The sequence below is a fragment of the Otolemur garnettii genome, unplaced genomic scaffold, assembly GCF_000181295.1.
Source record: "Otolemur garnettii isolate 467f Iridium unplaced genomic scaffold, OtoGar3 scaffold00058, whole genome shotgun sequence".
NCBI lineage: Eukaryota > Metazoa > Chordata > Mammalia > Primates > Galagidae > Otolemur > Otolemur garnettii.
In genome coordinates this window covers 200,126-213,572 of record NW_003852453.1, presented here as the reverse complement: position 1 = coordinate 213,572, position 13,447 = coordinate 200,126, and the positions used below count along the sequence as shown (strand labels likewise).

At 44.6% G+C, this 13,447-nt stretch overlaps 1 protein-coding gene across 2 annotated transcripts in view; it reads left to right on the top strand.

Annotated features, from left to right (window-relative positions):
• The first annotated feature begins 2,067 nt into the window (after positions 1-2,067).
• Positions 2,068-13,447, top strand: part of CUNH16orf87 (chromosome unknown C16orf87 homolog) — a 29,897-nt gene continuing 18,517 nt past the window's right edge. For both annotated transcript variants that reach the window (XM_003792519.3, XM_023514787.1), the window contains exons 1-2: positions 2,068-2,368; positions 9,723-9,819. In XM_003792519.3, coding sequence (XP_003792567.1) covers positions 2,303-2,368; positions 9,723-9,819 — 163 coding nt within the window. In that variant the 5' untranslated portion in view covers positions 2,068-2,302. The remainder of the gene's footprint in view (positions 2,369-9,722; positions 9,820-13,447) is intronic.

Here is a 13,447-nt window from a genome sequence, read left to right as displayed (position 1 = left end):
CTCCATTCTAGGAAACAGAGCAAGACTGTTTAAAGAAAAAAAAGTGGCTTCTGTACTGGGTGCTTGGGCGAACTCTTTCTTGGATTACTCTAGGGAAGCTAGCTGCCATCTTGTGAGGTAGCTCTGTGAAGAGCTGGGGCCTTCACAGGTGAGGAACTGGGGCCATGGACAGATGAGTGAACTTTGGAGTGGGTCTCCCCCTAGTTGAGCCTTCAGGTGAGACTGAAAAGCCATTCCTGTATTCCTGATCCACAGAAACTGGGAGGTAATACATGTCTGTTGTCTTAAGCCTCTTAGTTTTGGGATAATTTGTTAGGTAAACAATAATTGTCGAGATGTGTACCTTGAGAGCTTCATGTTCATGTCCAGACAATACGAAAAAGTGAAAGGCAAAGGACAAAGAATTTTTTTTAGATGAATCTGTCCATTTTTATCAGGAAATCGAAAACCTTGCCAGAAAGCTCACCCAGCAGATTTTGGTTTATGTCTTAATTGGCCAGAGGTAATGCCTCATGAGCATTCCTAGTTGGAAGGTGGTTAGAAGTGTCAGTGTCGGCTCGGCGCCTATAGCTCAACCGGCTAAGGCGCCAGCCATGTACACCTAAGGTGGCAGGTTCGAATCCCCAGCCCGGACCTGCCAAACAACAATGACGGCTGCAACCAAAAAATAGCCGGGCGTTGTGGCGGGCGCCTGTGGTCCCAGCTACTTGGGAGGCGGAGGCAGGAGACTTGCTTGAGCCCAGGAGTTGGAGGTTGCTGTGAGCTGTAATGCCACGGCACTCTATCCAGGGGGACAGCTTGAAGCTCTGTCTCAAAAAAAAAAAAGAAGTGTCAGTGTCTGCTGCATAGCTATTCCACAAATCCCACAGAGTTACAGACCTCTCCCTTAACAACAGGAGCTCTGGTGCTTCTGTATTCTTTTCTGTAAATAAATCCTGTCTTACCACTGATCTGTGATTGGCGGATTCATTCTTTGAATCATCAAGACCAAGAACCTACTGAAGAGGGAAATTCCAATATCATCTTCATAGGTCAGTTTCATTCTCAGGAAGAGCTGCAGTGATACTCTGTTGTATACATAATTCAATTTGCTCAAGCAATCTGTTGTTGGGCATCTAGGCTATATCTTAAATTTTGTGTGTTAACAAGCAGTGCTGCAAAGTCTTGTCACAAATGAATGTGAACACAGAAGGAAACTATAATTCCAAATTCCTCCAAGTGGAAATTCTTGGCCCTAGGAAAGGTCAAAGGCTAAGTGGGCTTTAAGGGTCAACTGATTTACTATTACCCCCAACAGCTCCCCTGTGCTGCATTCAAATGCTAACCCATCTCTACCACATCTCTACCACTAGACCCCGCATGTTCTTTGAGAGCAGGCACCTCGGAGGAGTATTCAACAGTTGGGCAGAACTGGTGCTCAAAATATTTGAGTCAGCAAATTTTACATACCGCAACATGGATTCAGGGGCTGGTCATGTAGCAGTCATCAAATAGCTATTACAATTCCTCAATGATTAGCCTTGCTTACATTATTTAAGTTTATTAAAACGGAGGTTCCTGCGCTAAGGCCCCCCCCCTTTTTTTCTTTTGAGACCTCACTATGTCGCCTTTGGTAGAGTGCTGTAGCGTCACAGCTCAGAGCAACCTCAAACTCTTCGGTTTAAGCGATTCACATGCCTCAGCCTCCCAAGTAGCAGGGACTTACAGGCGCCGGCTACCAAGCCCGGCTATTCTTGGTGATAGTTGTTATTGTTGTTTGGCAGGCCCGGAATGGGTTCGAACAGGCTAGCTGCGGTGTATATGGCTGGGGCCCTAGCCGCTGAGCTAGGCCTCTTCCTCTCCTCCCAGTTCACCAAGTTCAACATCAGCCAGGGAGGCGTGTCCGTCCCTGGGCCCGCCCCCCCCACCGCGCACTCGTTGGCCGAGCTCGACGCCGGTTAATGCAGAGTCCCGCCTAAGTCACGCCCCACGTCCTCCTGGCCGGGAGGGGGCGTGGCCATTACCACGCCGGAAGGTCTAGGCTGTCCTCTGCTGGGACTCGCGGCGGCTCGAGGGCCGGCCGGGTGTGCGGGGCGGGCCGCAGTGGGAGCTCGTGCCGCGGTCCCGAGGAGCCGGCGCTGGAGGCCCCAGGCCGCTGTCCGCCGGAGCCGCGCTCCGCCCCCTCGGCACGCAGGCCCCGCGCGGGCTCGCGTTTGCGCGCTCGTCCCCGGCGGAGCCTCGGTGCGGCCTGCGGGACGGGGCGGGCAGAGGCCGGGCCGCTGAAGTCGGAGGGGAGGGGCCGCCGCAGGCGGCGGCGAAGAGCATGTCGGCAACTCGAGCCAAGAAAGTGAAGATGGCCACCAAATCGTGCCCCGAGTGCGACCAACAGGTGGGCGTCCGGCCAGGCGCGCGGGGCGGCGAGGCGAGCGTTGCAGGCGGCACTTAGCTGCGGAGGGGCCGGCCCCGGAGCCGAGGGGCTGCCGGCAGCGCGGGGGCTGCAGCCGGCTAGGCTCCCCGGCGGCGCCCGGCCTGGGGTCTCAGATTCTTTGGACGCGGGGCGAGCGGACGCGGCATCTGTCGGGACCGCCCGGAGTGTCCGCCCCGGCTCGGGGTCGGGCGGTGGGCTCCTAGGGGGCGCAGCCCCGCGGGCGAGCGCGGCCCCTTCCAGCCCTTCGCGCGGCGAGGACGCCCAGGGCGGGGCTCCGACTGCGGCCGGCTGCACAGGCTTCTCCCGCGCGGGCCGCTTTGTTCCTGACCGAGACGTGCGAGGCGACCCCGGAGCCGTCTCCGCCGCGACCTGGGCAGACGCCTAGATGTAGCCCAGTGGGTCGCCGTGTAGTGACTTAAAGTTTCTGTGAATGTGGTGCTTTCTCCCCTGACCGTACCTACTGTATGTTTGATGCTGTACAATCGTGAATGCTGTCATCACATTGTTTTTGACAGATCGTGATTGAATAACGCCCCCTCTGGAGCTTTCCCTTAGCCCTTTTCTCTCCCACCCCTCACGGTGTCCGCTGTTGTAAATTTGGCTTGTCTGCTTTCAGGTCTTAACAAAATATATGTGTTTTTTCATGCGTTTGAGACGATTATTTTCTACACTGAGTTCAACGCATAATAATTGAAATTTAGAACATCTCATTTTAGTGTTTTCTACATGTAAACGTGTCACCTTTACTAGAATAGCAGACGTTCTCCTAAGCCTACAGTGTAACGAGTTAAAGCTTCCCCAATTAAAACCATTTGTAAGGCCCTCATTTTACGCCGACAAGCAGACCTGGGTGTGTTTTCCGTCCTTTTCCACTGAGTGAATTTTTTCAAAATGACTACCTCTCTCCTCCCTCTTTCCTTTTTAAATCATGAGAAATTTAAAGGCTGCAGACTTTTGAAATAAGCTGATATGGGTGCGTCCTACAAGGAGAAGTCTTGCAGATTAAACCTTGTAACAGAACATACAGGCTTTATTCAGTATCGTTTATGGGCGGTGTAAAAATGCTGATCAGAGAAAGATTGTGCAAGAATACAGGGTATTGAGCTATGCCAGTGTGCAGCATACATGCAAAAACAATTTAGTCATCTTTTCCTATGTGTAGAGTTTCTTTCTTAAGCTAAACTAAATTTGTTGAATTTTGACAAAATTGGACGGGAGATTATTTCAGTGTTTAATTTCCGCTTACTCCAGTTAATTGTGTAGAAGTATAAGGCTTACATGGTATGTGTTACATATTCCAGTTTCTGTAGGGCTCAAATTATTGCAAACCCTGACCTTGTTTTAATTGGCATAAAGCAACCTTTTGGGAAAAATAACCACTTTTTAACATCCTAGATAAAGAAGGAGCAAAGGATAATAAACTCGTAGGAATCTCTGAAATTTTTCAGCCAAACATACTCAGCATTTTACTTGGAAAGATCACATTATTTTGCCCCCAATATGCATACATATTCTTTTTCTTGTGAAATTGACTGTATCTTTGCTCTGGCTGTTATAAGAAAATGCCATAGATAGGGTAGCTTTAACAACAGAAATTTATTTTCAGTGCCTGGCACAGTGGATCATACCTGTAATTCCAGCACTCTGGGAGGCCAAGGTGGCCAGATCACCTAAGCTCACTAGTTCAAGACCAGACTGAGCAAGAGTTCAGACTCTGTCTCTAAAATAAACGCTGGGCTTTGTGGCAGGTGCCTTTAGACCCGGCTACTCCGGAGGCTAAGTCAAGAGGATCACTTGAGCTCAAGAGTTGGAGGTTGGCTCAGCACCTATAGCTCCAGTGGCTAAGGCACCAGCCACATACACCAGAGCTGGGGGATTCGAATCCAGCCTGGGCCTGCCAAACAACAATGACAATTACAACCAAAACATACCTAGTGTTGTGGTGGACGCCTGTAGTCCCAGCTACTTGGAAGGCTGAGACAAGAGAATCGCTTAAGCCCAGGAGTTGGAGGTTGCTGTGAGCTATGATGCCATGGCACTCTACCCAGGGGGATAGCTTGAGGCTCTGTCTGAAAAACAAACCCCGAAACAACAACAAAAAAGAGTTGTAGGTTGCTATGAACTATGACACTATGGCACTCTACCAGAGGCAACAAAGTGAGACTCTGTCTCAAAGAAATATCTTTTGTCCTTTATTCTAAATACTTTTATTTTTTTTGAGACAGAGTCTCACTTTGTCGCCCTTAGTACAGTGCTGTGGTGTCACAGCTCACAGCAACCTCCAGCTCTTGGGCTTAGGAAATGCTCTTGTCTCAGCTTCCGCAGTAGCTGGGACTACAGGCGCCTGCCACAACCCCCGGCTATTTTTTTGTTGTTGCAGTTTTGCTGGGGCCAGGTTCAAATGCGCCACCCTCAGTATATGGGGCCGGCGCCGTCCTCACTGAGCCACAGGTGCCACCTTTATCCTAAATACTTAAAGAAAATACAGTGAACCTGACGACTAATTAAAACTTATATTTATTTTATTTTATTTTTTTGAGACAGAATCTCAAACTGTTGCCCTGGGTAGAGTGCCACTGCATCATAGCTCACAGCAACCTCAAATGCTTGGGTTTAAGCATTTCTCTTGCCTCAGCCTCCCAAGTAGCTGGGACTACAGGTGACTGCCACAATGCCTAACTATTTTTGTTGTGGTTGTTGTTGCAGTTGTCATTGTTGTTGGTCAGCTGGTCCTGGCCGGGTTTGAACCCACCAGCCTCAGTGTATGTGGCTAGTGCCCTACCCACTGAGCTATGGGCACCACCTTATGTTTATTCTTTTTTTTTTTCTTTTTTTGAGACAGAGCCTCAAGCTGTTCCCCTGGGTAGAGTGCTGTGGCATCATAGCTCACAGCAACCTCTAACTCCTGGGCTTAAGTGAGACTCTTGTCTCAGCCTCCCAAGTAGTTGTTGTTGTTTGGCAGTGCTGGACTGGGTTTGAATCTGCCAGCTCTAGTGTATGTGGCTGGTGCCTTAGCTGCTTAAGCTACAGATGCTGAGCCAGTTTATTCTTAAGAGCGATTTTTCTTTTAGTGAAAGTAACTGAGTGGAAGAAAATAATAGGTTAATTTTAGCTTTTTGGTTACTTAAAAGTACAAGCTTCTCTTAGTTATAAAACAGAAAATAATAGGCAGTGCCTGTGGTTCAGGGAGTAGGGCACTAGTTCCATATACTGACAGTGGCAGGTTCAAACCCAGCCCCGGCCAAAACTGCAAAAAAAAACCCCAGAAAATAACAATAATCCAGAAAGCCATTTTCTAAACATTAGGATGCTGCTATGATTCTAAATTGACTAAAGAACATTAAATTAGAATTTAGATATTATTTATAAACATAAATGTACAATCCTTAAAGTTTGATTTCCCCAGTTGAGTAGATTTACATATGGATGTGGGTGTGTATATAAATTTAGAAAATAGGTAACAGATCAGTGACCAAGAAAGACATTTTCAGCTGCTTTTATAATACCTTTTTAGGCCTCTACTGAAAATATAGTTCTAAAACTTTCTGAACCTCAGTGCTTTTCATTTTAAGAGGTTTCATATCCACTAATTACTCAAAATTACTGAGCCATTTTGTGTGCAAGTAGTATTTAAGATTATTGTCGGTGTTCCGGTATCTTTTGTGTGTATTTCTGGTTTTGCCTTCATTTTTAAGAAATAGAACAGCTTTTTTTTTTTCACTTTTAGGTACTTTATGTGCAAACATGTCTGTTATAGATAACTTTGGTTCTCTTTAAAAATTAGTTCTCTGGAATACGGTTATTTTTAGAGCTTTTTAAAAATCAGTCAAGCAGGGTGGTGCCCTTAGCTCAGTGGGTAGGGTGCCAGCCACATACGAGGGTGGCAGGTTCAAACCCCTCCTGGGCCAGTTAAAACAACGATGACAGCTGCAACAACAACAACAAAAATAGCTGGGCCTTGTGGCAGGCGCCTGTAGTCCCAGGTACCTGGGAGGCTGAGGCAAGAGAATTGCTTAAGTCCAAGAATTTGAGGTTGCTGTGAGCTGTGATTCCTTAAGGGCAGCAAAGTGAAACTGTCTCAAAAAAACCAGTCAAGCAATATAAATATAGGACCAGGATTATTTTTTTTGACAGTTTTTTTTAAAAACCTGTGAATATGTGAAACATGCAAACAACCTAAATATACTGTTCAAGGAATGAAATGGTGCACAATATATCATCAGTAAACATTGCTTTGAATATTTTCTTTCCATTTAAAAATCTTGAAAGTGTAGCGTTAGAATTTTTAATACTACTGTTTTTAGTATTATCAACTGAAATTTAAAGAAAGTTTAGGGTATTTGTTTAAAATCTGAGTTATTCTGTAATTTGAGATGAATATTGGGGTTGTGCAACATATTTTGTGATTCTTTTTACAGTATCTGGGTTGTGATGGTGGTTGGTTGGCTTTATTTATTTATTTTCAGGGAAAGGGTTGAGGGGAAGGGACTTTTCATTTAAATAGAACTTAAGAATGAATTAGCTCATGCACATGAAAGTTTCTTAAGCATAGAACACTTTCATTGAGGGACAAAAATTAATCTGTGAACTGAATTAGTCAGTGTTTGTGTATTTTGGGTCCCAAAGCCAAATGTACATTTCTCATAAAAATAGTATAAGATTTTTTTGTGTGTAAGATGGAGACCTTGGCTCGGCGCCTATAGCTCAACTGGCTAAGGCGCCAGCCACGTACACCTAAGGTGGCGGGTTCGAATCCCCAGCCCGGACCCGCCAAACAACAATGACGGCTGCAACCAAAAAATAGCTGGGCGTTGTGGCAGGCGCCTGTGGTCCCAGCTACTTGGGAGGCTGAGGCAGGAGACTCGCTTGAGCCCAGGAGTTGGAGGTTGCTGTGAGCTGTAATGCCACGGCACTCTGCCCAGGGGGACAGCTTGAGGCTCTGTCTCAAAAAAAAAAAAAAAAGATGGAGACCTTAATTCAAATTTATCCAGTTCCAGTAGCTGGAAGAAAACGCTTGCTAATTTGCACAGGAGCTAATGAATAAGAACATTATGCTTCTGTGTATTTTGGATAGCATTTATTTAAAATAATTTACATTACTGTGGATGCCCTTAATGATATGTTTAGCTATAAAGGAAATGAGTCAGCGCCTTTGAGCTTGATTTCTATGAAGATATGAAATTTTTTCAAATGACTTCTTCTGTGGGCAGGTTTTACACTATTAAAAAAATGTAGCATTACATTTTCCATCATGATTTGAAGGGATCTCATCAGCAAGCTGTTAGATATACTTGATTTTTTTTTTATAGGATTTATGGTTATTTCTCCTACATACAAAGGAGATTCTTTTTCCTGTGTGTGTGTGTGTGTGTGTGTCTGTGTGTTTTAGAGACAGAGTCTCACTTTGTCACCCTCGATAGATTGCTGTGATGTCGCAGCTCACAGCTACAGCAAACTCTAGCTCTTGGGTTTAGGCAGTTCTCTTACCTCAGCCTCCTGTAGTGGCCCCAGCCTCCTACAGGCACCCACCAAAATGCCCGGCTATTTTTTCTTGTAGTTTGGCCCGGGCCGGGTTTGAACCCACCACCCTCAGTATATGGGGCGGGTGCCCTACTCACTGAGCTACAGGTACTGCCCTGTCCAGTGTTTTTAAGCAAAGAAAGAGATGACTTTTGTCATTATTTCATTTTAACTTAATTAGATCAAGTATGCGTATTCTAGAATATGGTGTGTTCTGTACATACGTGGATAAAAAGGTTTATAATTATAACTAAACTTTTACATAAGCAGAACAACTGCTATTATTTTGTGAGTACTTTCTGTTGAGATTAATTTCAGATTTTGGGTAAATATGTCTTTATTGTAAGGATCATTAATATTAGTGAAATGATTATGAATGGAAATCTAAACTTCTTTTTAGTGTTTTTTTTGTTTTTAAGACAGAGTCTCACAATGTCATATTTGGTAGAGTGTGTGGCATCACAGCTCACAGCACCTCGAACTCCTGCCTGGGCTTAAGCAATTCTCTTGCCTCAGCCTCTCAAGTAGCTGGGACTTCAGGTGCCCACCACAACGCCTGGCTATTTTTTTGTTGTAGTTGTCGTCATTTGGCAGGCCTGTGCGGGGTTCAATCCCGCTAGCCCCAGTGTATATGGCTGGCGCCCTAGCCTCATAGCTACAGGTACCCAGCCAAATGATTTTTAAAAATAATATTTAGTGTAGGAAATATTTATAGGGACTGGGTGTGGTGGCCTACGCCTGTAATCCTAGCACTCTGGGAGGCTGAGGATGGTGGATTGCTCGAGCTCAGGAGTGCCAGACCAGCTGGAGCAAGAGCAAGATCCTGTCTTTATTTAAAAAAAAAAAAAGAAAGACAGAAAAAGAAAAACTAGCCAGCCTTAGTGGTGAGTGCCTGTGGTCCCAGCTACTTGGGAGGCTGAGGCAAGAAGATTGCTCAAGCCCAAGAGTTTGAGGTTGCTGTGAGCTATGACACCATAGCACCTCTACCCAGGGCCACAGGGTGAGACTCTGTCTCAAAAAAAAAAAAAAAAAAAAAAAATTAATGGGCTTTAAATGTAGAAGGGAAATGTATGCATTTTGCATGTTTGGAAATAGAAGCCTAAGGAGCTTAAATATTCCTAAAGCGGAGACTGTATAACCTCAGATCTCAACTCCTACTTTTTGCTACATTCTCTTTTGTTTACTTCAGTATACTTTCGCCCCTCAAACTTGTTGTAAACTATTAGTTTTTATAGTGGTAGTTGAAATCTTCTCCACTCATGTTGGAACCTCGAGCTACTCTCATTTCTTCCCACTTTATCACCAGTCGTCAGCTTGGGCCTTACTGTTATTTTTTCTGTCTTTGAAACGTCTAACGTATCTACCTTTTCTCCATTTCCGTGCTCATAGTCCAGTGGTCTCTCATCGTCTTATACTGGGGTTACTTTAACGACTTCCTAACTATTCTCTTTTCTGATTTGTTCTATATCATAAACTGCTATCAAACTAACACGTTAGAAAATGCTACCTTTCCCCCCACATACTTCTTGTTCTGACCCTATTATGGTTTTCTGTTAGTCATCAGCATGTATTTAATACCCACTTACCAGTTTTGGTATTGGTGTGGTATGGTTAAGCAGTAGGAAAATGTGAATATATGACATGATACCCATCCCAGTTTAATGTAAGGAGTCAGTTTTGAGTAAATCTGTGATTCCTACTTAGGGTAATTTATCGTTTGAGGAGACTACTTAACCACTGAGGAATTTAACAATAGAAACATTGTAATAATATATATTTTCTCTTTCTTCTACAGGTTCCTGTTGCATGTAAATCATGTCCTTGTGGTTACATATTTATTAGCAGAAAACTTTTAAATGCAAAACACTCAGAGAAGTTACCACCTTCTACAGGTAATTGTGAGAGTTTAATACATTTTTATATTTTTGATGTAGAAATGTAAATTTTTGTAAATTAAAATTTTCTGCAGCCGCAGCACTTGTTTTATTTTGTGCTAAATTATAATTTTTTTTTAAACAGCTTAATTAGGCTTAGGGCCTGTAGCACAGTGGTTATGGTGCCAGCCATATACACTGAGGGTGGCGGGTGCGAACCCAACCGGGCCAACTAAACAGCAGTAACAATTGCAACAAAAAAATAGCTGGGCATTGTGGGGGGCACCTGTAGTCCCAGCTACTTGGGAGGCTGAGGCAAGAGAATCCCTTAAGCCCAAGAGTTTGAGGTTGCTGTGAGCTGTGACACCACAGCATTCTACCAAGGGCAACATAGTGAGACTCTGTCTCAAAAAAAAAAGTAATTTTGTTTAAAGTTGTTGCTTTCCCATTAATATAGACGAAATGGATTTATTTAATAGATGTATTTATTAAAAGATAAAATTTTGTTACTTATTTGTTGATAAAATTAGAAACTTCATACAGTGGTGATCTCAAAATAACAGTAGGTTGATTGCAGAAGCATAGGGAGCACCTGCTGTATGCCAGGCACTGTTCTGAGCCTGGAGCATAAAGCAGTGAATCTGCTGCCAAAGCATGGTTTGCTGTTGTGGAACTGACATTCTTGTGGGCCGGAGATAGACAATGAAAAAATAAACAGGGACAATATCACCTTGTGATAAATACCTTATAAGAAATTAGCATGGGGTGCTGCCCTTGCAGGTAACTGGGAGGTGGATTTTGATGAGGTCTTTAGAGGCCATCTCTTTAAGGAGATGACATTTAAATTGGGCCTCAGTAGGAAGAAGGAATAAGATCAAGGAGATAGATGGAAATAGCAAATGCAAAAGTTTTAAGCTGGACATTCTATATTGATACAGGATGGTGGCTTGGTGCCCATAGCGGTTAGGATGCCGGCCACATGCACTGGGGCTGGCGGGTTTGAACCCAGCCAGTGCCTGCTAAAACAAACAAACCGAAAAAAAAAAAAAAAAAAGGAGACACCTGTAGACCCAGCTACTTGGGAGGCTGAGACAGGAGGATATCACTTGCGCCGAGGTTGGTTCAAACCCAACCCAGGCCTCCTAAAACAAAAAAATAACCGGGCGTTGTGGCAGGTGCCTGTAGTCCTAGCTACAAGGGAGGGTGAGGCAGGAGAATTGCTCGAGCCCAAGAGTTTGAGGTTGCTGTGAGCTGTGATGCCATAGCACTCTACCCAGGGTCCTAGGATGACATAGTGAGACTCTCAAAAAAATAATAATTAATACAGGATGGCAGTTGCCCACAAACTGTATGGCCACCTTGTATATAGTAGAACCTCCATAGTTGACCACCTCCTTAAGTTGACTTTATTTTCATAGACTGGACGTGCACCACATTTACATATCAGTATAGCAGGGTGTATGTTGACCACCTCCATATGTTGCCCAGTTTACAGTCCCTTAGATGGTCAGCTTACAGAGGTTCTACTGTATTCTAGCAACAAAAACACCACTGTGATTGCAGTATAGACAGCAAGTGCAGGAAAGTGAAGGATGAGTTCAGAGGGATAAGCAGGGACCAGACAATGTAGGACTTTGTGAACAAGAATAAGAAGTTTGGACTTTATTTGTAACATGTGGGGAGAAAAATGTCTCTCAGTTGGTATGGAATGAGGGGAAGATGACATGCTCTTATTTGCATTGTATTGATAGAAAGATGATTATGGCTGCTGTGTACAGAATAGTTTGTAGGGGTACAAAGCTATAAGTGGGCTGTTGCAGGAGGTTAAATGAGGGTGCTGGGTTAGACAAGGAGTGGTGATAGTAGCAGATGGTTCAAAAAGTATTTTTATTTATGTCTGAGAGGTCTCTTTATTTTAGGTCCATGTAGAAGTGGTAAGAAAGTTGTTTGATTCAGTTTCTGTCTCTTTTGCAGTTTGCTCCATTTTATTGTATTTTGTTTTGTTTTGTTTTTGAGACAGAGTCTTACTATGTCACACCTTTAGTAGAGTGCTGTGGTGTCACAGCTCACAGCAACCTCAAACTCTTGGGCTCAAGTGATTCTCTTGCCTTGGCTTTCCAAGTAGTGGAGACCGCAGGTGCCTGCCACTACTCCTGGCTAGTTTCTCTCTTTTTAGTAACAATGAGGTCACTACTCCTGGCTAGTTTCTCTCTTTTTAGTAACAATGAGGTCTTGCTCTGGCTGGTCTCAAACTCCTAAGCTCAAGCAGATCTCTCGCCTACGCCTCCTAGAGTCCTGAGATTACAGGTATGAGCCACTGCCCCCGGCAGTTCATTGGTTATTAATGGCTGTTACTTTAGGATCCATCCAGAGAGCATGTTAAAAATGGATTCTGGGCCCAGTGCAGTGGCTCATGCCTGTAATTCTAGCATTCTGGGAGGCCAAGGTGGGAGGACTGCTTGAGGCCAGAAGTTTGAAACCACCTGAGCAATAGTGAGACCCCCATCTCTCAAAATGAAGAAAAATGAACCAGGCATGGTGGTGTGCACCAGTAGTCCCAGCTATTCAGGAGGTTGAAATAGGAGGATTGCTTATGTCTGGGAGTTTGAGGTTATAGTGGGCTGTGATATTGCACTGCACTGTAGTCAGAGTAAGAAAGCAAGACCCTGTCTCAAAACAAAAAAAGGTTCTTGGATCCTGAATCTTACTCTCTGAGAATTTGATTTAGGTTATGGAAACCCTATTTTGGGTGGCATGTTAGCTCCATGCTGAGTCTCTGAAAATGAATAAGATGTGGTCTCTGCTCTTAGTGGGATGGTACATTTGTGTATTTCTTCAGCAAGTGATTTTTTTTTTTTTTTAACAAAGAGTCTCACTATGTTGTCCTGGGTAGAGTGCTGTGGCATCACAGCTCACAGCAACCTCCAACTCCTGGGCTTAGGTGATTCTCTAGCCTCAGCCTCTCAATTAGCTGGGTCTATAGGCCCCCACCACATGTTCTTGTTGCAGTTGTCATTGTTGGTTAGCCGTCCTGAGCCCGATTCGAACCTGCCAACTTCGGTGTATGTGACTGGCGCTGTAACCAGTGTGCTACGGGTGCTGAGCCTATTCAGGAAGTGTTTTTGAGCTTCTATTGTGTACCAGTGATTCAGGTAGGAAACCCAGGTAACAAGTCAGAACCAGATGAACCAGAGGGAAGAATTGAGAATGATTCCTGAGTTCTCTGACTTGGATTGCTGGTTAGAATGGGAAAATACATGGTAAAATGGGCTTTAAGGGAAAAATGAAGAATTGTGAAACATCATCCATAAGAGTTGGACATACAGTCTGAAGCTCAGGGGATAGCCTCAGTTGCAGATAAAACTTTTGAGCTGGGCGATGCCCGAAGCTCAGTGGGTAGGGCGCCGGCTACATACATACACTGAGGGTGGTGAGTTCAAACCCGGCCCGGGCAAGCTAAAACAACAACAATGACAATTGGAACAACAACAAAAAAAAATAGCTGTGCATTGTGGCAGATGCCTGTAGTCCCACCCACTTGGGAGACTGAGGCAAGAGAATTGCGTAAGCCCAAGAGTTTGAGGTTGCTGTTGAGCTGTGATGCTACGGCACTCTACCCAGGACGACAACTTGAGGCTCTGTCTCC